At 44.8% G+C, this 22,933-nt stretch overlaps 3 protein-coding genes across 5 annotated transcripts; 2 read left to right on the top strand and 1 right to left on the bottom strand.

Annotated features, from left to right (window-relative positions):
• Positions 1-398: 398 nt before the first annotated feature.
• LOC121596429 (non-lysosomal glucosylceramidase) lies at positions 399-19,627 on the top strand. 3 transcript variants are annotated; one of them, XR_006005278.1, is made up of 8 exons: positions 399-1,227; positions 7,974-8,243; positions 14,998-15,572; positions 15,647-15,902; positions 15,970-16,201; positions 16,536-16,665; positions 16,733-19,303; positions 19,364-19,627. XR_006005278.1 is itself a non-coding variant. In XM_041921374.1 (7 exons), exons 1-7 carry the CDS (start codon positions 1,061-1,063, stop codon positions 17,848-17,850), a joined length of 2,748 nt encoding a protein of 915 aa, XP_041777308.1. In that variant the 5' UTR covers positions 399-1,060; the 3' UTR covers positions 17,851-19,627. The 3 variants fall into 3 exon arrangements, 2 of the variants coding, with proteins under 2 accessions (XP_041777308.1, XP_041777309.1); XM_041921374.1 differs by having other exon boundaries at positions 16,733-19,627; XM_041921375.1 differs by having other exon boundaries at positions 400-1,227; positions 15,058-15,572; positions 16,733-19,627.
• A 548-nt stretch (positions 19,628-20,175) lies between these two features.
• On the top strand, positions 20,176-21,239 carry LOC121596433 (iron-sulfur protein NUBPL). Its single transcript, XM_041921388.1, has 2 exons — positions 20,176-20,633; positions 20,700-21,239. Exons 1-2 carry the CDS (start codon positions 20,269-20,271, stop codon positions 21,235-21,237), a joined length of 903 nt encoding a protein of 300 aa, XP_041777322.1. The 5' UTR covers positions 20,176-20,268; the 3' UTR covers positions 21,238-21,239.
• Positions 21,220-22,808, bottom strand: LOC121596434 (deoxynucleotidyltransferase terminal-interacting protein 2). The gene is made up of 3 exons (XM_041921389.1): positions 22,548-22,808; positions 22,181-22,482; positions 21,220-21,630 (listed from the first exon to the last, which is right to left on the bottom strand). The coding sequence occupies exons 1-3, from the start codon at positions 22,726-22,728 to the stop codon at positions 21,247-21,249; spliced, it is 867 nt and encodes a 288-aa protein (XP_041777323.1). The 5' UTR covers positions 22,729-22,808; the 3' UTR covers positions 21,220-21,246.
• Between the last annotated feature and the right edge of the window lie 125 nt (positions 22,809-22,933).

Raw genomic sequence — 22,933 nt, 5'->3', positions numbered from 1 at the left:
CAATATTTTGAAAATATTTGTGATCAACTTTTTTTTTCTTAAGACTTTGAGCCGATTGGCCTCATTCACCTTTTTCAATTGTTATCAACATGATACATTAAGTGAGCATATATTTTTCTAACAATCCATAGAAATGGATAGGCTAGGATAATACTTCGTATACTATTGAAACATAAAATCGTACGGCACTAAACTACTGGTTATTCTAATTTGTTTGTGTAACTCCAGTAGTATTGTTAACAAGCCACAAAACAACAAATAATATTATCATTTTTTATAGATTCACTAACTACAGGAAATTCGTTTATCCCACATTTTGACACCGCCGTAACCATAGTGCGCCACTATGTAGAAACTTCGTCCGCTCCTGCTGCCAGAGCAGCCTACTCGCTCGGGCTGTTTATGCTCTCGTACGCACGCACCAAAGCAAGCACACGCGTGTGACAGCCGCGACAGACACACGGGCCGACCGACCGACCGACACACACAGTCGCGAAACAATAGTTGCTGCACGGTGAGCGAGAGCGCCCAGTCGACGTTCGGCACGGGAACGGTGAAAGTGACCGCGAAGAAGAATTGTTGCATTTACCCTCTGCCCTACGCTAGTGCACTAAGGGCCGGAAAAGGTAACAAAAAACCAGTGTGTGCGTGTGTGTGTGTGTACCTATACCACACGGTGTGATTGTTGTGTGATAAGTGTTTTTTTAGTAAATCGGGGTGCTTTCTGTGCGCTTTGCTGTGATAGTGTGCAGGTGTCACGGTGTTAGAAGAGTGAAGAAAGGCTGTAGTGTGTGGGGGAATCGAGATTGTGCTCAATTATACATCGCCACTAGGGAGGGTTTTGCGGGAGCTTTCTGTGCAGCCTACGTGGTTTTCGGTAGCCCTGTGAGCCGTGTGTATAGCAACAAAGAAAGTGCATTAGAAGCGAGTTTCCCGTACAGATAGTGAAAATACAGTGCTTTTAAGTGGTGTTTGTCACAGGTGTGCCTGTGTGTATTTGTGTGCAATTTTCTGATAACATCTGATACAACCCGACCCTTCGCCCCCCACCGGTGCCACGATGGACGGTGACAGTGTGCAATCGATGAGCGACTTTAAACAACAAGTGGCCGCCGTGCCGCAGTACGGCTTAAAGCTCAAGTTCAACCATGTCTTTAGCGACACCCGCAACCAAAACTTGCGCCCCTCGTTCCGGCAGATCCTGTCCATGGTACCGCTGGCGCTGAGGTGAGTGATAAACCGAACCCCAAACCCTCCCTATTTCTCCGCCATAATCATCCCCCTCTCTTGTACTTCCAACCGAGGAGAAGATTAAAAAACGCAACCCACGGAGAGAGTGGTGCTGCCTGGCTGGCCTCTCGCGCTCCCTCTCGCGCGCTGAATGTGAATTTGATGAAATCATTCCCCACGGCGGCTCGTGCGTGTTTGCCGTATTTTTTGCAGCGATTAATAAAAAAAAAACAGTAGAACCTTTGATCTGCGAAGGGAGACGGAATGAACGAAGATAAGCAACTGGCAAGAATGGGTTTAATTCTTTCCGCACAGAGTGTGCTGCTGTGTCACCGCGCCGATGTTCGCACGTTCAAGGGTATTCGGTTGCAAATGACCTCGAAAGTATGGTCTTGAATGTCACGTTGGCCGGTGTGTGCTGCGTCCCTACCGAGCACTTTTGGGAGATAAAATAATGGTGATGGTGATGGTGTGTGTGTGTGTTTGTGGCACCCAGTAGGCGCTGCCATCCTTATTAGGGAGCTTTCGCTTTTCTTTGTTGATGTCCTTTTTTTGCTACTTCCCACCTGGCGTGCACCGGTAATGAGGAAGAGAGTGGAGCGAAGACCGGGAGCGCTTGGCCACCAAAGACAAGACAAACTGTCTCGAGTGGGTTTGGTCCCTTTTTTGCAACCAACAAAGTCTCTGTGTATCGATTTTTTGTGTGTGTATGTTTGCAGAGCGGGGGGTATGGTACGGTGTGATTCTTCCTGGCGAAACTTTGCTTTTATTCCATTTGCCTTTTCAACTCGCTAGATATGGTAATCTACTTCACGCAACGTACCATTTTTGGCATGTTGTTTTGTTATTAATGATCTCAATTACTGGCTGTTGGAACTCTGTTGAAGATATGAAACTATTGATGCGACAAAAACGTGCGCGATTTACGTTCGATTGATTTGTTTCATGTTTTGCTCGTATTTTATGTTATCTGCTAGCATGTTTCATTATATTTAAGGAATTTGTAGTTTTTTTTTCTGTTTTCTGTTTAGAGTATTTTATTTCTTCAACAATCATTTATTATTCCTTACTTTCATTCATTTTTATGTCAATTGAAACACTTTTTTCTTCTTCTGTAGCACATTTCATTTTTTCTTTCTCGTTAGTTATTTCTCAGAAGATTTTTTTACATCGAAAAAGTATATTCCTTAAATAATTAATTAGTTGGGACTTAGTGATGGGTAAAGTTGGCAAAGTCCGTCCAGCATTATCTGGAGTCGTCCGAAATCATTCGGAGTCGTGGTCATCTGGAGTCGCTCGGAGTCGCTCGGAGTCGAAGTCGGCCGGAGTTGTCCAGAGCTGGCCTTCGAAACAAAGGCCTGTGTACGAAGTGCCCGCGCAATGTGAAAGGCAAAAAACATAACGAAATGAAATAACTGATCACAAGAAAATTGCACCGGTAGGCTGCTGTTGACTCCGACCGACTTCGATTCCGGTCGACTCCGGCCGGATCCGGACGACTCCCGACTTCGAAAGACTCCGACTTCGAATGCCTTCGGACGACTCCGGCCGACGCCGAACGACTATGAAGGACTCCGAAAGACTCCGAAGAATTTCAAACGACTCCGAGAGACTCCTAACGACTCCAAACGACCCCGGGCAACTCCGGACGACTCCGACCATCTCTGGTCAACTCCGGCTGACTCCAGACGACTCCGGCTTTAATCGACTCCGACATCGAACGACTTCGGACGACTCTGAACGACTCTGGAACATTCCGACTTCGAACGACTCCGATTTCGAACGACTTTGGACGACTCCGAACACTTCTGGTCAACTCCGGCCGACTTCGGACGACTCTGACTTCTAACGACTCCGATTTTGAACAACTCCGACTTCGAACGACTCCGGACGACTCCAGCTGACTCCGGACGACTCCGGCTGACTCCGGACGATTCCGGCTGACTTTTGACGACTCCGACTTTGAACGACTCCGATTTCGAACGACTCCGGACACCTCTGGTCAACTCCAGCCGACTCAAGACGACTCGGACTTCGAACGACTCCGACTTTGGACGATTCCAGCCGACTCTAAACGACTCCGGACAACTCCGAACACCTCTGGTCAACTCCGGCCGACTCCGGACGACTCGGACATCGAACGACTCCGACTTTGGACGACTCCGGCCGACTCTGAACGACTTCGGACGACTCCGAACACCTCTGGTCAACTCCGCCCGACTCCAGACGACTCCGACTTCTAACGACTCCGACTTCTAACGACTCCGATTTTGAACAACTCCAACTCCGAATGACTCCGAACGACTCTAAACGACTCCGAGAGACTCCGGTTGACTCCGGACAACTCCGAACAACTCCGGACGATTCCGGACGACTCCGGGAGGCTCTAGAAGACTCGATACGACTGCAGATGATTCCGACTCCAGACGGAACTAGTGGTTCGGATTTTGCCTGAAAAAAAAGGTTTAAGTTAGACATTTTAAGCCATATACTGTTAGTTTGTATTTGTATTCTGTTGGAAAATTTTACTCGTTCCATTTCGTGATAGTAATATAACTTCTTGCTCAAAAATACAACAGAATAATTGGTTTTGTTAACAAATGAATAACATCATGGCAAGCACTATTTTATGCTACGCTCGGAAAGATTCGATCATCTACCCACATTAACGAACGTTGGCAGTTTGGTTAACATATTCCATAACACTAAATCAACGAATATTGATTGCCGTCTAGTTTCTAGGCTCAATAACCTTCCCCTCGCACTGTTTCGCACGCCTTTATGCGGGAAGCACAGCACAGCAATAGGCAGCACGCATCTTTCTTATCACCCACGGCCACGCAAAGGCTAAGTGTAGCGGAAAGTAAACATAAACCGTCGACCGTGGCCGTACTCACACACTACATCATCAAGTTTGCCCTTTTTCTTCACCCGATGCCGATGCTTCAAGTGATCGCGCCGTCTTTCGGCTCTTCTGTGTGCCGGTTTGGCCTTTGTTTGGCCTCTTGGTACTTTATCTTTTTCGGCAATGATGCAATCAGCCAAGCACGTGTTCGATAAACGCTTCCAAGTGTGGTGCCTGTGGTTCTGCTCTTTCCAGAAATATGTCTGTGTTTGCGAGCAGTGCATGCGATGGATCAAACGTGATAGATGAGGCGAATGGGCGCTGCCTTCGGGTGATACTTTGGTTCGGGGACGATAAAAACGTTTAATGTTGTGTGATGTGTAATAGATTGGGCGCATTAAAGGCATTTGAGGCATATCTTTTAAAAAAATTAACCAGTCTGCCAACATCTCATAAAAGGAGAATAGTGTTCTTTGTTGAAAGAATGAAATGATGAATCTCGAGAAATTAAAAAAAAAAAAACTGAGGTTAACCATACGATGTAACATTTTCTTGTACATATATTCACTATTATAATTTGTCCTCAACACGTCTTTGTAATTAAACAGTGCAGCAGGCCAGTTTTTGTCAAAATTATCTTTAAAACATTTTTTTCTTATTTATTTTTCTTACCAACATTTTTACGACAGGAAATCCCTTTTTCGAGAGTATTTTTACTGCACACGCAAAAAAAAGAAATGCACAAACATAAAAGTTTTGCTTGCTCAAGAGGCCATGTCGCCGAGCACAAAAAAGTCGAAATATACCATTCCGTTATCTAGATTCATCATTTCTACCTTACAAAACAAACGCAAACGACGCACCAAGATGGGGAAGAAGTTGGTGTAAAAAAAAAAACAACTTCATCCTCACTTCTCAAGTGGTTCTCCACTGCGTGAGTCGGCGGATATAATGCTTGCTGTTGTTGCGACATAGCAGAGATCATAACATGAATCATGTGCGCCCCTACTGGGAGGGCTCCAACAAAGAAAGGAAGCTAAATTTAGTGCGATCACTTTTATTACCAGTATCGGTGACCACACACAGAAACAAACGGCTTTCCACTAAGAGAAACTTCCCCAGCACAAAAAAAAAACACAAGAATAACACGATCAGCGGGAAATAGGATCGCTTGTTGGGATCCCTAAGTGCAACCATCCCGTGTACGTAAACATGGGTCTCAGCAAGGGAGTTTATACGGCTTGAATGCATCGATGATAAATCATAAAAAAATGGTTCCTATTTACGTGGTTTGCACCAGCCTGGAGGGGCAAACTAAATGCAAGTGTGCTATTAATACACTCCAAGCGTTTGGAAACATTTTGGAATGGATTTAGAGCGTGCTGTTTGGGCGTTCTTTTGTTGATGTAATGCATCCAATGCAGCATTTCTTCCCTTATTGACATGAACATACTTTATTTAACATGAAACAAATACTTGTAAGTTATGTACAAATTATGTAAATGTAGAGAAAGCTTCCAAATGCGACGAATGTTTAGTTCCGCTGTTAGCGTTATGTTTGCATTTTTTTAAATTGCCTCAGACATGTATATTGAATGTGAAATCCAAGTTTATTAATATTTTGTCTAATTATCAAAATTATGTACCATGAAGTGTAACGGTACGTCAATCCTCTTAATATTATAATTAGAGCTCTAGAGTTGGCATTTTTTCAATGAGTTACTTAACTGATTTCTATCATTCGGGCTGGTGCAAATAGTTAATTTTTTATTTTGGACTTGGATTTTTGATTGTATCTATTTAAAAAGTGTTAATTAATGTTTTAGGTACGCTACTTTATGAAAGTCAATTTGTTTTACCTCTCGTAAGGGTAATTAAATTACCCAATGAATGAATATGAAATCCCAATCATACCAACTTTAACTTCTCTTATTAGTGTTTACTGTTATTCCCCAATACTTATTGAAACCAGTGTTGCAAAATGTCATGATAATCATGCGATAATCACAACCAAAAGCAATGAACATATTCGTGGTAGCTTGATGTTCACTGCTGATACTCAATGCCAGTGAACCATGACATGCCGAACGCGATGTGCGAGTGCTTGAGTTATAACCGACACTATGACTGACAAGCTGAGCTTAATACCTTCGCAAGCATAATCATGACTTCTGGCTGTGGGATCAGTGCTACCAAATGTCATTGTTTCAGTCACCAGAACTTATTATTTATGACTGAAACCAAGTTCAATTCAGCTCACGTATACAAATGAGATGATCTGAGGTGAGACTTGGTGACCATTTGACTTTGTGACATTATTTTAGCACTCAACTCAAGGTCACTCACATGGTCATGACTTTTTTATGTCGGTAATAATCACGACATTCTTGGAATATACTTGGCCTGTGGTCCCAAGCAACAACATGAGAATGCTTTCTCGCTCTGTCTGGTTGGATGGTCTGCCGGATCAAACAGAGCGAGAAAACATGCTCATTTATTTGCTTGGGGACAGGACAAGCTGAGCTTAATACCTTCGCAAGCATAATCATGACTTCTGGCTGTGGGATCAGTGCTACCAAATGTCATTGTTTCAGTCACCAGAACTTATTATTTATGACTGAAACCAAGTTCAATTCAGCTCACGTATACAAATGAGATGATCTGAGGTGAGACTTGGTGACCATTTGACTTTGTGACATTATTTTAGCACTCAACTCAAGGTCACTCACATGGTCATGACTTTTTTATGTCGGTAATAATCACGACATTCTTGGAATATACTTGGCCTGTGGTCCCAAGCAACAACATGAGAATGCTTTCTCGCTCTGTCTGGTTGGATGGTCTGCCGGATCAAACAGAGCGAGAAAACATGCTCATTTATTTGCTTGGGACCATTCGCACGGACCGCATATTTCACATGACTATCGTGATGATCAGCGGCAGGAAATGTCGCGACCAAATGACTGATTTTAGTCTCACCTCCGTCCATCACAGTAGAGCTCGTGACGCTGACATTATTTTGTTTCAGTCGGAACTTGTCATTACATGTCAGTCAGTCATAACAGTGACATTTTGCAGAAGTGACCAAAGTAAAATAAGCACAAAATGACTGACCAATTGATGGGCGCAAAAATGTCACAAAGTACGTAATGGTCACACCAATCGTTTTGAGTATCACCTCTGGTCATCACAATTGAGTACGTGACGCTGACATGAATATTGTTTCAGTGAGATTTTTTACGACGTTGACAGTGACATTTTGCAGCAGTGATTGAAACACAGTTCAAATATATTTAAAGACCTTTTGATTGGAAATGCTATTAATTTAGTTTGGAATCCAATAACCTATTATTCGGTGCATATAACGTCAGAACTACTGGATGAAAATGACATCATCATACTATGTCACTAAAATGTGTCTAAAATATTTTAGGTCAAAATAAGCCCCACCTGGAGACAGGACGTTCCATATGGGAACCGCACCTTTCTGGCCTGATAAGAAGAATCCTTCCCATAGGTCCCGGTCGTTGAACCGATTGAATTTGCATCAGAAATCGCTCTCCTTCCATTTACCGATTTACCAATCAATTATTTTAATTGTTTCATTTGCGCTAAAATGTCGTTTAACTCTTTTTGAATAAATGGTCTTTCAATTACGCGCCCAACTTAAAAAAAACACCTTCTGTATACAAAGAAACACTTCCACGCCATAAAAGGACGCGCATTCCAAAGAAGGGAAAATTTGCATTTTGCGTCCTGGTCCGGCAGCAAGTAAATAATGAAGAAGTAAAAGTCTACATTGCTGCCATCCCCCTCTATCGAACCCGTCTTCAAACTTCTAACAAAAACTTCCTTCTTTCTCTCTCTCTCTAACGGCTTTTCCTTTCATTACTCCCAGATACATTCCCTACTACTGGAAGGTGGCGCGCGAGGGCCGCCAGGTGCTGATGGACTACTGGTACACGGAGAACGGCAAGCAGATCTACGGCGCACCGCTCGGCGGCATTGGCGCCGGCACGATCGGGCGCGGATTCGCCGGCGAGTTCTGCCGCTACCAGCTGAAGCCGGGCCTGTACGAGTACAACACCGTGCACGCCAATCAGTTCATCGTAACGATTAAGGACGAAACTGGCGCCACCATATTCCACAGTCTGCTGTCGACCTACAGGTGAGTGTGTATGTGCGGGTGTGTTTGTGTCTATGTACTGGCGAGTCCTTACCAGCACCGTCTGTGCCATAGTTGTGGCAGGATGGGGGTTTTGTCCCCGGCCAATTTTCCCTTCCCTTTCGTTTCGTTGGGATTTTATTAGTGGTTGTAGTAGGGGGAATGTAACCTGCCTTCGGCCCTCTAGAGCGGACCTATAACGGGCACTGACGCTGACCGAATGTGTCTCGATGCCGGAGGGCCCAAGTAGTAAATGTGTGTTGATTGCATGCTTTTTCCCCCATTCCGTCGTGCTGTTTGTACCTTAGAGCTGGCTTGGCTGTGTTTGTGGTAGTTAGTGTGCAAGTTGAAAAGTTTGTTTTGATGCTTTTTTCGTTGTTATTTATTATTTTATTACGTATTACTTTCAATTGAATGTTTTAAAGAAGTGTTCGTTTTATAATACCCTTCTAAAGATTGAATTGATTTTTCATATTTTAATTTTATTTAATATAGTTTGATAATCTTCTTTATTCATTATACATCTTTCTTCATTTTTCTTCATCACTCTTATATCAAACGAATTCCACGAAAACTGTAACTCTCTCAACGCTCACCACGGAACGCTGTTTTCCACTCCAGCAATCACCGCCCGTTTTTTTACGGCATTTTGAATGTTGAACGCAATTTCGTTCCATTACACCCCATTACCACCCCTCAACGTCTCTTCTCGCTTCCTCCCCCCTTTAGGCACTCTTCGTCCACTGTACGAAATTTGTTCTGCCGCGCCTTCGAGCGCAACCGGAAGTGCCACAACGAGTCTGGCGACGATGTAAATCGTTCCGTTCCGCCGTTCGTTTTCCACAGCCACTTGGAAGCTTGGTTTTTCCTTAGCTCTCTGTCCTTATCTCTCTATCTCTCTGAGCTTGCTCTCCCTCTCTCTCCCTGCTCTCTCTCTCTCTCTCTCTCTATGAGCTCTGTTTGCTCGCTGGCTAATTGAATATCCTGATGCATCCAACCCAGTGGGTTTGGTTGGGGCAAGTGGCGAGCCTTCGATGTACACCGGGATAAGTGGATAAGACCTCACACTCCGTGCGCTACGATAGAGGCATCATGTGGACGCATCGTCCTGGATAGCCACATGTATCGACGTCGCGACATTGCACAGGCTGCACAGACAGTCGTCAACAAACGTTTGGGGACGCTGGGTAGAAAACAAGCATCACCGAAATCGGACAGCCGTTCATGGGCTGGCATGATTGGAATAACAGATTTTTGTTTTTACTGTCCAAACGGTCTTTTTTTTTTTTGCTCTACGAACGCGCCACAGCTGGAAGGCAAACGTGTGCGCGATAAAACAATCCGACCAGACAAAATTGGTCCACTTTTAGACGCGTGGAGAAGTGGAAGGGAGAGAAAAAACATTCCACCAGCAATCAAAACAAACCCAAATCCCTCCCTTCTCCTCCGAGGAGAACTGTTTTCAGTGGTGAAATCGTTCGATCATGGCTGGCACGAGGCTGCAAGAGTAATAGCAACGTTTAGGATGTTTTTGACATCTTCATCATTCGGGAAAGCTCTGCTGGAGCTCTTTCCTATCCACGGAAAACCACTCAAAATGCTCGTTTGATAAAGTATTTTCTTACAATTCCAATAAACAAAGGAAAAGAAAATAGCTAGAAGAAAAGCAATTTGTCCACAGCAAAATAACATTATTTTCCTTGAGTTCAATTTGTTGCTTCAATTTATTTATTTGATCGTTGTTTGCTCGTTTTAATAAGTTGAAGGTAAATTAAGTTTTCTAACCACATGTTTTTAAACACCACAATCTTATTCGTGTTAGTTTTATAATAATTGCTTGATTTATTTTGCTTCTTTCTTACGTAATTATTTAATATTTACTCTTTGTTAATTAATTTTTTTTCATTTTTTTTTCACAAACCAGTCATGCATTTTCAAATCATCACACTTTGTTTGGTGTTACGTTTTTTCCTGTTTAGTTACACAATTCGTGCTCAATTCACTCAATGTCATGCCTTTCGTCATGCCTTTTATGTTTTTATTCGATTGGTCACACGTATTAGTAATTGATTGATTCTTCGTTGTTTGTTTACTTATACGCACATGTGTGTCTATGTTTAATCGTTTTTAAATTGATCTTTGTTATTGATAGTAAAACGAAATTTGAGTTTTATTTATTTTAATTAATTCTTGTTTACTGTTATTGGTACTATTGGTTACTGGTATTGGTACTAATAACGGTAATCAGCGTGGTTTCTTGTTGTGCTAAACATATTTTTATATTTGTTTTCGGACGTGTTATATTATATATTTATATTATAAAGTTTACCATTGCACGTGCAATAAATCCAATAAATCCAATTCTTAAGATTGGTTTGGCTATTAAAGCTCAACTTTTTCTTATCACTTCTGTTGCAAATTAAATTTCCTGTTGCTTTTTTTCATAGCAAGATGTTATTCATTTCAATCTTATGTAGACAAAATCACTTAAGTATTCTAGCTTCATTTATCAATTGGTAGAGTTAACTCAGTTTCATCAAAAGTTAAAAAAAATCAGCAATCAGGAGGGTAGAAGCATCATGTCATTTATTTTTCAACTCGATATTTAAGTATTTGTTAGTGGTCTTATTATTTGTTTGCTGTTTACTTACGTTTTATGTTTCATTTGGTTGGATTTATAGCAAGGAAGCTGAGGCTGCCTCTTGCTGTGGGTGTTCTTGTTCTTGCTGCAGGTATTTATTTTATCAGAATCATGGGCCCCTGTTCGTTTTGTCCGACAAAGTACGGCAGTTATACGGTATTTGCACAAATGCTTCATGCACTCGGATGCTCTGTTGCTTGAAAGATGGGAAAGCTATGCATCGCCAATAGTCCCAATGATTACTCTAAGTTGGAAGGAAAGTAAAGTGAAATAAACCGTAATTATCGAGTATCTACGTATGTCCGGTTAGCTAAGCTTCTTCTATTTTTATTAGTCCTCAACGTATAGCAACTTTTGGATATTATTTGGCTCTCCTTAACTTGAACAGTTCAGTACATCTAACGGGTAGTTTGCTTCCTCTTGGGCTTCTCCTTGTTGGTTAGTTTATTGATTTAATTCGAGCTCCGTCCATTAGAAATACATAAAGCACTCTTTCACATTCTTTTCTCACTTTATTTTCATAAGCTGGCAGTGTATTTGAAATATCGCTTTCATTTAATCCTATTTAAATATCCTTTTTTATTTTGCATTTCTCACTTTCTAAGTGCTCCTGTTTTTGCCTAAAGGACTAAAAATCTTTTCACTTAAATCCAATCCATTATCGCCGTGCATTGTACAGCACAGGAGTGGGGTTCTTTCAACGGCACTCACCTTCAATGCAAATGCACTGTACAGATGTTGCATGCACTGCTGCTCCATGTTCGAGTGGTTAAATCGTTCTTTTTTTACCCGAGAACTTAATGCAGCAAAAATGAAATGAAACTCAAATGAAAAGAGGTGCAAAGTAAACGAGATGAAGGGGTTTTTATTTGCACTGAGGGAAGGATTGTATTGAGCTGGGAAAGCTGTAAAAACCCTATTCACACATACAGAGCGAAACGTACATTCATTAAATCCCACTTGTTCTATTTCCCCGATTGGGGAAATATTTTTCATCATTCACACACCACACACACACCCTGTGGGATGGAAAAGTTGCACCGGAGTTTATAATTGAATAAAAAATTCACCATTATACGAGCGACGCTCGTGCAGGATGGTGAGCTGCAGTGCAACGATGGTGTGCCTGCAGGCTATCCCCGATTACTGCCAATCTCCCAATCCCGGTCCAACAACTCGAAGGGACCACAAATTTTACGTTCTTCGCATCCACAGTACCTGCTCTCTTGCTGATCCAGATCGCAATGGATTTGTTTTTTCAAAACGTTCTAGATTTCCACAACAGCTCACGGACGATTCCCTCCTTCCCACGGTTTGGGTTCATCAAATTAAAAACCATCGCCTGGAAACACGTCGATAGCGTGGCAGACTGGGCGAGACTGTTGGAGTTGGTCCTGGCAAGGACCCCGCCCTGCATGCACTTCCGTAATGCACTTTTTCCCCCTGCATTATTGTCGCTACACTGCACTACAATGTGCCACACACACCGCGAGGTTAGGACGTTTTCTTTAGTGCACGATTGAAAATAAAGCCCAAGAAAATGAGGAAACTAAACCAGACCAAACATGTACACGCGCGCACACACACATACGGTGGATACGAGGGCAAACGTGGGACAAAATAAAACTATGGCAAGAACTGTAGCCTAAACCCCGCGGAAATAGCTGTAGAAGAGATGCCTTAGGGATGACGATGGCTTGTTCCGGTTTATGGGCTTACTGGTGGAGGTCCTCCGTGCAGAAAATCGATTCCCCCGTCTGGCGAAGGCTTTTGTCTTGCGGGTTTGGGCTGGTTTTATTTCCTAGTTGTTGTTGTTATTCCCCCCTGCGTTAATGTACCGTTTTTTGCCACACGCTCACGGAATAGGTTGTTCTTGTGCAGTGGCATTGTTAGTGGCAGCAAAAAATAACCGTGGGCGACATATTTTTCTCCATTCGCATCCCTTTCGTAAATCAACAAACGGAAACAGGGATCAGACGTAGCCGTCGTCGTCCGTGGCTGTTGAGAATCGGAGCACCTTTGCTCCACACTTGTAGAAAATAAGAAAACTCGCCCACAAGTGGCGGCACGTGTGTGCTGTAAATGATTTGCTCTATTACAATTGGCTCGGCGTCTGCAACCTTCGTTATGTGCTTTATGGACAAATTGTTGATTTTCCACTTGCTCAAAGCAGCATGATTGCTTTGAAGCTGCCTACAGTACATAGAGATCTTGTACGGAATCATTACAGAATCGCTTCGGATGCAGCTTTTCTCTTTTTCAAATTAATTATACCATTCCTTTGTATCCCTTCAACTGGCACAAACTGAAACTTCGGATGAAATTGGAGCCAAATCGGTGCGTTTAAATGCAGTTTTGTACCGGGCTTGTGGTTGCAACGTTTAGCGTACCTGTGGTCGTTGTTGCGGTTGAAGGTAATACGACACTTCCCGGCCAAAGTGGCGGGGCGGGCTGGTTCGCCACGCTCCTTGTGTGTATAAGCAACGCATTCAACACGCCTTCGTCACTACAAATGATGTTAAGCTTCAATTTATCTTGACGATTGACCGGCTGGGATGCTACACAGCTGAATTAGTGATGGCAAAAGAGGGTGTAGCAAAAGACAACACAGTGCTGGAACTAATATTTGCATTTCTCTGGAATACGATGCTAAAAAGATGATGATAATTTGTTGTGTACGCGCGTTCCTCAATAGCAGTGTCTGAAGGGGGTTTAGTTAAGCGTGAAGCAAGGCATCGATGACACATTGACGACGAAAGGATGGGGGCCAATTTTAAATGACATATGATCGTAAACTGTGTGTTTGAAATATTGTGATTTACAATGTGTTTGTTTGTGTTTGAAATGTGTCAACTATTACGTGTGCGTTGACATGTGAAGATCCAATAGCATAATCATCATAGAATTTCGTAAGCCAAGTTCAGTGTTCAGAGCAAGTTTATCATTGGACCAGCTGGCTGACCGATCATTACATTATATGGCGCGCACTTTGGAGCTAATAAAAGATGCCCTAAAAATAGTTCCTCTCGGAAAATAATATAGTGTATGGTCTCATTGCAAATAAATTAGGGAGAATTTTGTTAAATTGAATGAGAATAACTATCTAACAGAGTATAAAGTTGTGGAGGAACTATAACGATCTAATTGTAACTAAGATTTGAACAATTTATTTCTTTGATATTTTGGTTACTTAATAATAATTAATAACATCGCGATTAAAGAGTGTTGTTGTGGTTGTTAGTTGCTTTTTTATTATCTTTTACCATTACTATTAAATTTTATCATTATTATGGGTAACATTTATTTATTTTAATTTATTTACTTAACTATAATTTATTTTTATTTAAACCTGCCAGTGCCATCTGTTTAGCGATGCGTGATTCTCTCGATTGCATTAGATCCAGAAATTGGTAGATGACGTGATCCTCGATCTGCAATCAAACCACAATGTGTGTTCTGTGTTCATCCTGCTGTAACAATTAATCATTTGCTTTACTGGGGTTTTCAGGACTTCTCATAATGGTGGGACACTTCCTTGACTCTTTATTCTGGGAAGTGAACTTGATATGTTGGAAATTGGACTCTATGGCACCCTTTTTGAAATTCTTATTAGAGTTGTCAAACATGGGAGCTATAGAGTACAAATCCTGTTGGATAGAGTTCATTTCAGGAGTCAGGAGGAAAGAGTCAATAAAGTGTCCCAAAACTATGAAAACTTCTGGCAAACCAAATATGTTCGTAGTAAAATACCATAATAGTTTAATTTCTTTAATTTATTAAATTTATGGGATATCCATGTTTCTGTATCTACTAATAAATACGCAATGTGTACGCTAATAGATTTGTCATACTAACGCTTACCAATATCCATTAACCATTCTTTCATCCTGCTACGTCACCGCAATGTGCTGAATCCGCATTTGCTTTGCTTAACTTGCTTCGGGACGCCCTTTCTGCCAAACACACATGAAAAACACACATTCGCTAACTTGTGCTGTAAACCACCGCAACGCTTGTTTACTAACACATCGCACCACCATCACACTCGCTTGCACCATCGTTCAAATCAAACTAAACCCCAAAAACACACACACACACACACAACACGATCGCCAGTAACGAGCAAACTACAGCTGCAAACCGTGGTGGTTCTTCCTCCAAATCGCGTCGTTACAGCCGGCCCAAGACTCCGCTCGCCAGCTGGGAAAGTGGGCTGGATGCGTCCCGGTGCAGCTACACCGCACTGTACCCCCGTGCCTGGTCCGAGTACGATCTGAGCGAGCACGGCGTGAAGTTGGTGCAGCGCCAGATCTCGCCGATCATCCCGCACGACTACAAGGAAAGCTCGCTACCGTGCGCCGTGTTCGTCTGGACGGTCGAGAACGTGTGCGACAAGGACCGGCAGGTGACGCTCACGTTCACGTTCAAGAACGGAACCGGCACGAAGAAGCAGGATGCAGAGGGTGGCAGTGAGACGAGTGCGTTCACGCAGGGGAATGCCCGTGGCGTTTCGATACGGCAGACGATCGCCGAGATGCCGTGCACGTACTGTGTGAGCTGCCGCAGCTCGTCCGAGATCAATCTGACCCGGTGCGAGCGGTTCGACCCGACCGGCAATGGGGAGAAGCTGTGGAACGATCTGAAGGAGAACGGCCATCTGACGGAGAAGTCCAACGATGAGACGCTCAAGTGTGAGTGGGGCTGAGTGGTGGAATTGGTATTCCTTTATTTAATTTATTAAATTGGTTTTCTGTTTTTCTTACAGCCAAGGACGTCGCTGTTGCCGTTAGTGGGCAGATATTAGTGCAACCCGGTACCACATCGCAGCTAGAGTTTGCACTCGTGTGGGATATGCCGAAGGTACATTTCCAGAAGCGTGGCAAGGAATACCATCGCTACTATACGAAGTACTTCGGCAAGAGCGGTGACGCAGGACCGCAAATCTCGGACTACGCGCTCAACAATTACGGCAAGTGGGAGCGATTGATCGACGAGTGGCAGCGGCCAATACTGGAAGATGCGTAAGTATAGCTCGATCGAGGTCATCTTTTGATGGAGAGCTTACCCAAGAACCTTTCTCCATTGCAGAGATCTCCCGGATTGGTACAAGAGTGCAATCTTCAACGAGCTGTACTTCATTGCGGACGGTGGCAGCGTGTGGTTCACGATGGACGATCAGACCGATCTGCCGTTTGACGATCCTCGGCTGGCGTATGGACGCTACTCGTACCTGGAGGGTCACGAGTATCGCATGTACACGACGTACGATGTGCACTTTTACGCGTCGCACGCTCTGGCCAGTCTGTGGCCAAATCTGCAGGTTAGAGCATTTTCACAGTTAATCTTGGATTTTCAGATACTGTTCCCATAGTTTTGGGACACTTTTTAGGCTCTTTCTTCTGGAAAGTAAATTTGATGTGATTGAAATAGGATTCTATAGCACCTTTGTTTACCATTACTTTGGATTTTCCTACTACTTACATGAAAATTCCTATTAGATTTGTCCAAACCTCGTGATAACTCTTATAAGAGAAGATAGGAAGGACTAGAAATCAAATACGCCTTTTTAGGTGTCTCGCTTAAAGTGGTCTCTCTTATTCAGAGTTTTGTATACTGTTTTAAGACTCATATTAACCGACATGTTTCCATTGCAGGTTAGCATCCAATACGACTACAAGGACAGTATAGAGCGCGAAATTACCGAAGGGCGCAAGCATCTGTACGATGGTAAGGTGATTCCGAGAAAGATTAAAAACTCCGTACCGCACGATCTTGGTGATCCTGGTAAGCTGACTTAGCTTAATCTAGGCAAGAATGGGATAAACTCAACATACATTTCACTCACTTTTAGCGGAAGAACCGTTCGATCTGATCAACGCGTACCCCATCCACGACGTGTCGGAGTGGCGCGACCTGAACCTAAAGTTCATCCTGCAGGTGTACCGCGACTACTACACGCTCAACCACTACGCCCAGCTAAACGCGGAAAACGCGAGCAAGTTCAGCTCGATCGAGTTCATCGACAAGGAAAGCATGTACGACACGTACATACAGGACAATCGCAACCGGCCGAACGGGGCCGGCTCACCGATCGACAGCAACCAGAAGGCCGCCAACCGCAAATCGGCCTCGATGTACATCAACGAAACGAACGGCAAGGTGTATCTGATGGATGCGCTCACCTACCTGAAGGCGATGTATCCTGCCTGCCGCGTGGTGCTTGAACATTCACTCGAGTGGGACAAGGACGGGGACGGGCTGATCGAGAACAGCAAAGCGCCCGACCAAACGTACGACACGTGGGTGATGGATGGGCCGAGCGCGTACTGCGGTGGGCTGTGGCTGGCCAGTCTGCACTGCATGTCGGCGATGGCCAGCCTGCTGGATCAGAACGAGGATAGCGATCGGTACAAGGCGGTCCTGGACAAGGGGCGAGCTTCGTTCGAAGAAAAGCTGTGGAACGGCACGTACTATCGGTTCGATGCGCAGAGTGCGTCGAAAAATAGCATCATGTCGGATCAGCTGTGCGGCCACTGGTATCTGCGCTCGTGCGGGTTCGATTACGACGTTTTCCCGAAGGAAAACGTACGGTTAGCGATGCGCACGATCTACGAGAACAACGTGATGCGGTTCTGTGGCGGCCAGCTCGGTGCGGTCAATGGGTACGTGCCGAGCGGGCAGCCGAACAAGGATGGCCGCCCGGACACTGTGTCCATACAGGGGGAGGAGGTGTGGACGGGCGTGACGTACGCGCTCGCATCGACCATGATTCACGAGGGCATGTTTGAGGAAGCGTTCAAGACGGCGGGCGGACTGTACCAGGCGCTGTCGGAGCGCATCGGTATGAACTTTGAGACACCGGAGGCGGTGTACGCGGAACGGCACTATCGGGCGATCGGTTACATGCGCCCGCTTAGCATATGGTCCATGCAGACGGCTTGGGAGATGAAGAAGCTGCGTCGCGATTAAAATGGCGCTTAGCGTGGGTTGGATCGTGTTTTTGTGCGTGCTTGAAGAGGAGCAATGCTGAGCGCGGCGGTCAGTGGATAGGTATTGTGTGCTGACATCCCTCATGCCTGTAGGCGATTTTATGCGTAATTTATCCCGAACAGCCATTGATTTTAGTTGTAAGGTGTAGTCGGAAGCGGAAGATGGTTTCTTTTATGTATCTAGTCACTAAGGTTTCACGAGTTATTTAAATGTTTTATTTAGTTCATTTCTAATACCCTTTTTCACTAATTCTGTCGTACCCAATAGAATGTGCAATCACGGATTCACCAAAACTAAAAGCTTATGCGCTTGCGCAGCTAGCTTTTACGTATTACAATCCCTCATTTAACAGGACCCCATGAAACATAAAAATAGTCTAGATTTTTTCCACCAGAATTATTAAATTGCAATCAATTGAATCGAGGTCAGCAGCGAGTCTGTACGTGTCTGTATGTCTCTTTGTGTATCAATGTTTGTTGTGTGGTGTAAAGCTGATCCCCATCGTACAATACAAAATGTAATACGTGGTTTCTAATGTGGGTTAGCAGGCCTTGACCGGCATCGGTTGTTGAGCCAAAAAAGAAGAAGAAGAATGTGGTGACCTTTCCCCTAAACCTCCCTCTCTCGATAGCCATGACCTGAGCAAAAAAAAAACGAACCGGTGATTAACAGGTACACCAGCGGATATGATCCGCGTGTACGCAATGCTACTGCTACGCAAGATATATACCGCAAGCACAAAATTCTTAAGCCTCCTTCACCAGGTGTAAAATCCCTCACCAGCTGCGAGATGCTATTTGCTACTATAAAATATATATTTATGAAAGATAAAGAAAATAACACACAAAAAGCTATATTTTTGGTCTTGCGCGCAAAATTGTAATCGAAATTTCGTATAACACACGTGTTAGCAAAGCTACCCTAGGTCGTCACTTATTGCCGCAAGTAAAACAGAAAGCGTATATATATACACACACACACATATTTAACGCAGAGCAGTAAAATTAACTACACCATATGCGCTGGCCACTTAATTGTAGCGTGCACCACCGTTTTGTGAATGTGAATGTACAAATCGATGACGATTAATGAATGATGCCGTTTGCCGGATAGCGAACAATTATAAACACGCCTAAATAAATACAAGATGTAACATCACACAATGCAGCGGAGTGTTGTTTTTTCATTAAAATACGTTTAATTATGTGCTTTATAGCAAAAGAAACAAGAAATACCAAAGGGCGAGTTTTAATAGAACATTGAACATCGAGATCGATTAAACTAACGGCCATTTCAAATTCGTCCCAGCGTTTCGGTTTTGCTGCATGGGCACCGCATCTAGTACGCGCTGACAGCTCGGCTTTGTTGTGGAACGGAAAACTGGCTTCATTTTGGTACTGGAGCAAACTTACCGATCGTCGTCCGTTTGCCGGTGAGTAAAGCAAACGAATCTGAACCGAAATCCTTGTGATAGGACCATCACTCTACGCAGCATTCAGTCCTGCACCGAAGCCATTGCGGCAAATCAAAGGAATACATTTCCCCCGAGGACATACACACTCACACAAACAAAAGGATCTCAAGAATTCCGCAGCTGTGATAAGCTACCCTCTCAACCTTCTAGAGCCCCTACAGTACTGTACTTCTTGGCCCCGTACACTTCACAGTCACACTCGCCAAAAAATGGCAACAATCGTAATCACCGGCCAAATGATCATGAAGAAAACGAAAAAGCGAATCTACAAAAAGCGCTCACCAAAGCGGGCCACACAAAGGAAGCCCAAAAGTAATGCGAAAAAAGTGCCTCGAACTGTGCGGAATCCACGGCCGTTCCGACTTCCACCGATGCGTCCCCCAAGCGCAATGCTCCGCCAGATGCAGCAGCTAATGCGCGAGATACGGCAGATGACCCAGGAAACGCGAAATATCGGTAGAGTCTGGTCATTACAGCGGTAGGTGGCATTGAAGTGCGGGCGAGGCTGAAGTATCATGCGAAAGGGAAGGGGAGAAAGAGAGAGGTGAAGGATTTGAATTGATCAAAGAACAGAAGGCAGGCGAGCGAGTGGCTGTTAATAATTGTGCGATATTTATGTTGGAGAAATAGGTTAAGAGCTACGAATTAAATAAGGTATAAAATACACTATTTAAATAAAAAAAAGCAGCAAAATCCCATTACGGGAAATAAACTGAGTACAAATGGAAAAGTGTGCCGTTCTTTCTGGAAGGATTTGCTAACAAACAATGCATCCGATCGGAAAGCGTTCGATGTAAACATTGCTGTCAAGCGAAAGTGCCAAAATCTCTTCGCGCGATGTAAACAAACGCCGCTGCACAAGTCGCGGCGAACGTTACGAAACCGACACACGGCAAAGCAGCCGCTGCCGCATTGCTACCATCATGTTGAAAAGTGTATCGCGTTTATTTGCGCAATCTAGTGAGCGATGCGTTCGTTTGGCAACACGCACGCTTGCCTCCAAACCGGACCAGCGGCAGGCGGAGTTAATGGCTAGGAGCTTACCGAAACGGATGCCTCTACCGGGTGTGCAGCACATAGTGGTGGTTTCGTCGGGGAAGGGTGGCGTCGGTAAGACCACCACGGCGGTAAATCTGGCCGTCACGCTGGCCCGACACGGCAAAGCGGTCGGACTGCTCGATGGGGACATCTTCGGCCCATCCGTGCCGAGGATGATGAACGTGAGCGAAGCGCCGCTGGTGGATGAACAGAACATGATGGTTCCGTTGCTGAATTTCGGTGTCAAATGGTGAGTAGAATATGAGGTAATTTGTGTTTATCATTTGTAACTTTACATTGTTGTATTGTTTTTTAGCTTATCGATGGGTTTGCTGGTCGATACCGGTCCGGTAGTGTGGCGCGGACCGCTGGTAATGTCCGCCATCCAGCGGCTACTGAAAGGCGCTGCCTGGGGACCGTTGGACATTCTCATCGTGGACACACCGCCGGGCACGGGCGACGTTCATCTGTCGCTCAGCCAGAACGTCCCGATCGATGGGGTGGTGCTGGTCAGTTCGCCTCAAGCGGCCGCTCTAGACATCACCAAGAAGGGTGCGCAAATGTACCGAACGCTACAGGTGCCGCTGATAGGGCTGGTGGAAAACATGAGCCACGTGGTGTGCGACAAATGCTCCAATCGGATCGAGTTTGCCGATAACCTCATCGACCAGTACGTGCAGGAGCTGTCCGTCGAAGTGCTGGCCCGCGTTCCGATCGAAAAGGATGTGATGCGGTGCAGTGATGCCGGCACGCCGGTTTGTCTGAAATTTCCCGACTCCCTGCTGGCCCAAGCGTACGATACGATCGCAACGAAAGTGGTGGATTTTTTAGCAACTAAACAGCAAAACCCGTAAAAGCCGACTTTATTTCCTCTTGCCCTTCTTCTTCTCCTTCTTCATCTTCATGACCGCTTTGTGGTAGGCTTTCTTCTTCTGCCGCTCGAGCGCTTCCGCGTACTTGCGCTTGTTGTACTTCTGGAACTCGGCGTCGGCCAGCAGCTCGTCGACGAGCGATTTCGACTTAAGCTTCTTCATGCCGCGCTCGTTGAAGTGATCCAGCGGGGAGTCGATAATTTTGCCGATCTCGAAGTATTTTGGCTGCTTGCGTTTGTCCAGCCGCTTGAAGGACTGTTTCGGATCCAGCACGGAGCGCATCTTCATCAGCGTCAGCTCGTTCTGCAGCTCCGGGGTGATTTCCGGTGCGGCCAGTCCGTACCAACCCTTGCCTTTGGTCTTTTTGCGTTCCAGCTGTAATTATGGAGGTAAAAAAAGGTGTCTCAATTTTTGGATTCTAAATGGTAAGTTGTTCAATGGACTATAGTTGCATCAGATTACTAAAGAAGGCATCAATCGGTGCCGAGATTGTGCAGCAACTTAACCAGACCCGTATCCATTTGAAAAAAAAACCCAATTTAAAAAACATTTGCTGTTGGATCGCAGCAATCGGGACACATTGTTTATGCTCTTCCAACGATGTGTTGTTTCTCTGAGCTGTCGATCCGAACGAGTCCGATCGAAGCAACCGCAAGCCCCATCGGAATGGGACAGATTAAGCTTCGAAACGGCGCGCGTACAATTTCCCATCGGCCTTACGACGGCATGCAAAAGCTGCAGAATCGACCCGAATCGAGTTCATACCATCAAGATTACAATGGGTGGGCGCTGTTGCTGGATACGGGTTGAGTCTAGGTAAGTGAACTGAACATCTCCGAGCGAACCAATTCAGCTGTCGAATATTTCATCAGTGGGACATACACAAGCTGCTGCTTTTCCTCCCCGAAAGCGAACGCATCCTTACCCTGTTAAGCTTCCGGATTGCAGTGTCCGACATGGCCAACCGGGCAATATCCTCCTTCTTCTCAATGGCCGGCGTGAGGACGGCACTCTTCATCTCTTCCTGAACGTTCGTGCGGATCGGCTGAATTCCGGGACCGCCTTTTTTCTGCTTGGAAGGCCCAGCTTGCTGCGCTGTATCGTCGGCAGTTTGCGATACCTCTTTCCCATTTCCATTGCTTTTGCGTTTCCGTGAAACAAAATGCACGTCGGCAACATCGTCTTTGTTCAGGATGTTCGCGATGCTTTCGCCCGGTGGTGGAAGTCCTGAAATGGAAAGTACATTTATACTTTCGCATCGGGAAAGATCCCCTATCGCTTCCTTCACCTACCTGCGTAGTCGTCGTCGTCATCGCTTTCCTCCGGTGCCGTGCTGTGTAACTTCGTCTCTTCGGTGGGCACCCGGCCATCGAATGCGCTAATGGACGTTTTGGGAAGACGCGGGATGGAGCCTAAAGCGAAGCTACGGCTTCCGCTGGTGTCGCCGGCCGTGTCGATCACGAAAAGATCCATTTTGTTGAACAGCAATGGCGATCCGGGCGTTCGAACGCGGGTACCACAATCGCACAACAAAACACTGTGCGCCGTCTGTCATTCGCACGTGAACGGGCGCTGTCAAACTTCGGGAAACATCGCCATATCATCGCGTCGGGTTTCATTTGAATTTTGACAGTTGGTGACAGTTGGTTGGTGGGAAAATTCTAATTTTATTTTAGCG

This window comes from Anopheles merus, chromosome 3R (assembly GCF_017562075.2).
Source record: "Anopheles merus strain MAF chromosome 3R, AmerM5.1, whole genome shotgun sequence".
NCBI classification, from domain to species: Eukaryota; Metazoa; Arthropoda; class Insecta; order Diptera; family Culicidae; genus Anopheles; species Anopheles merus.
Note: the sequence above shows the minus strand (reverse complement) of the source record. Positions and strands in the feature narration are given on the sequence as shown.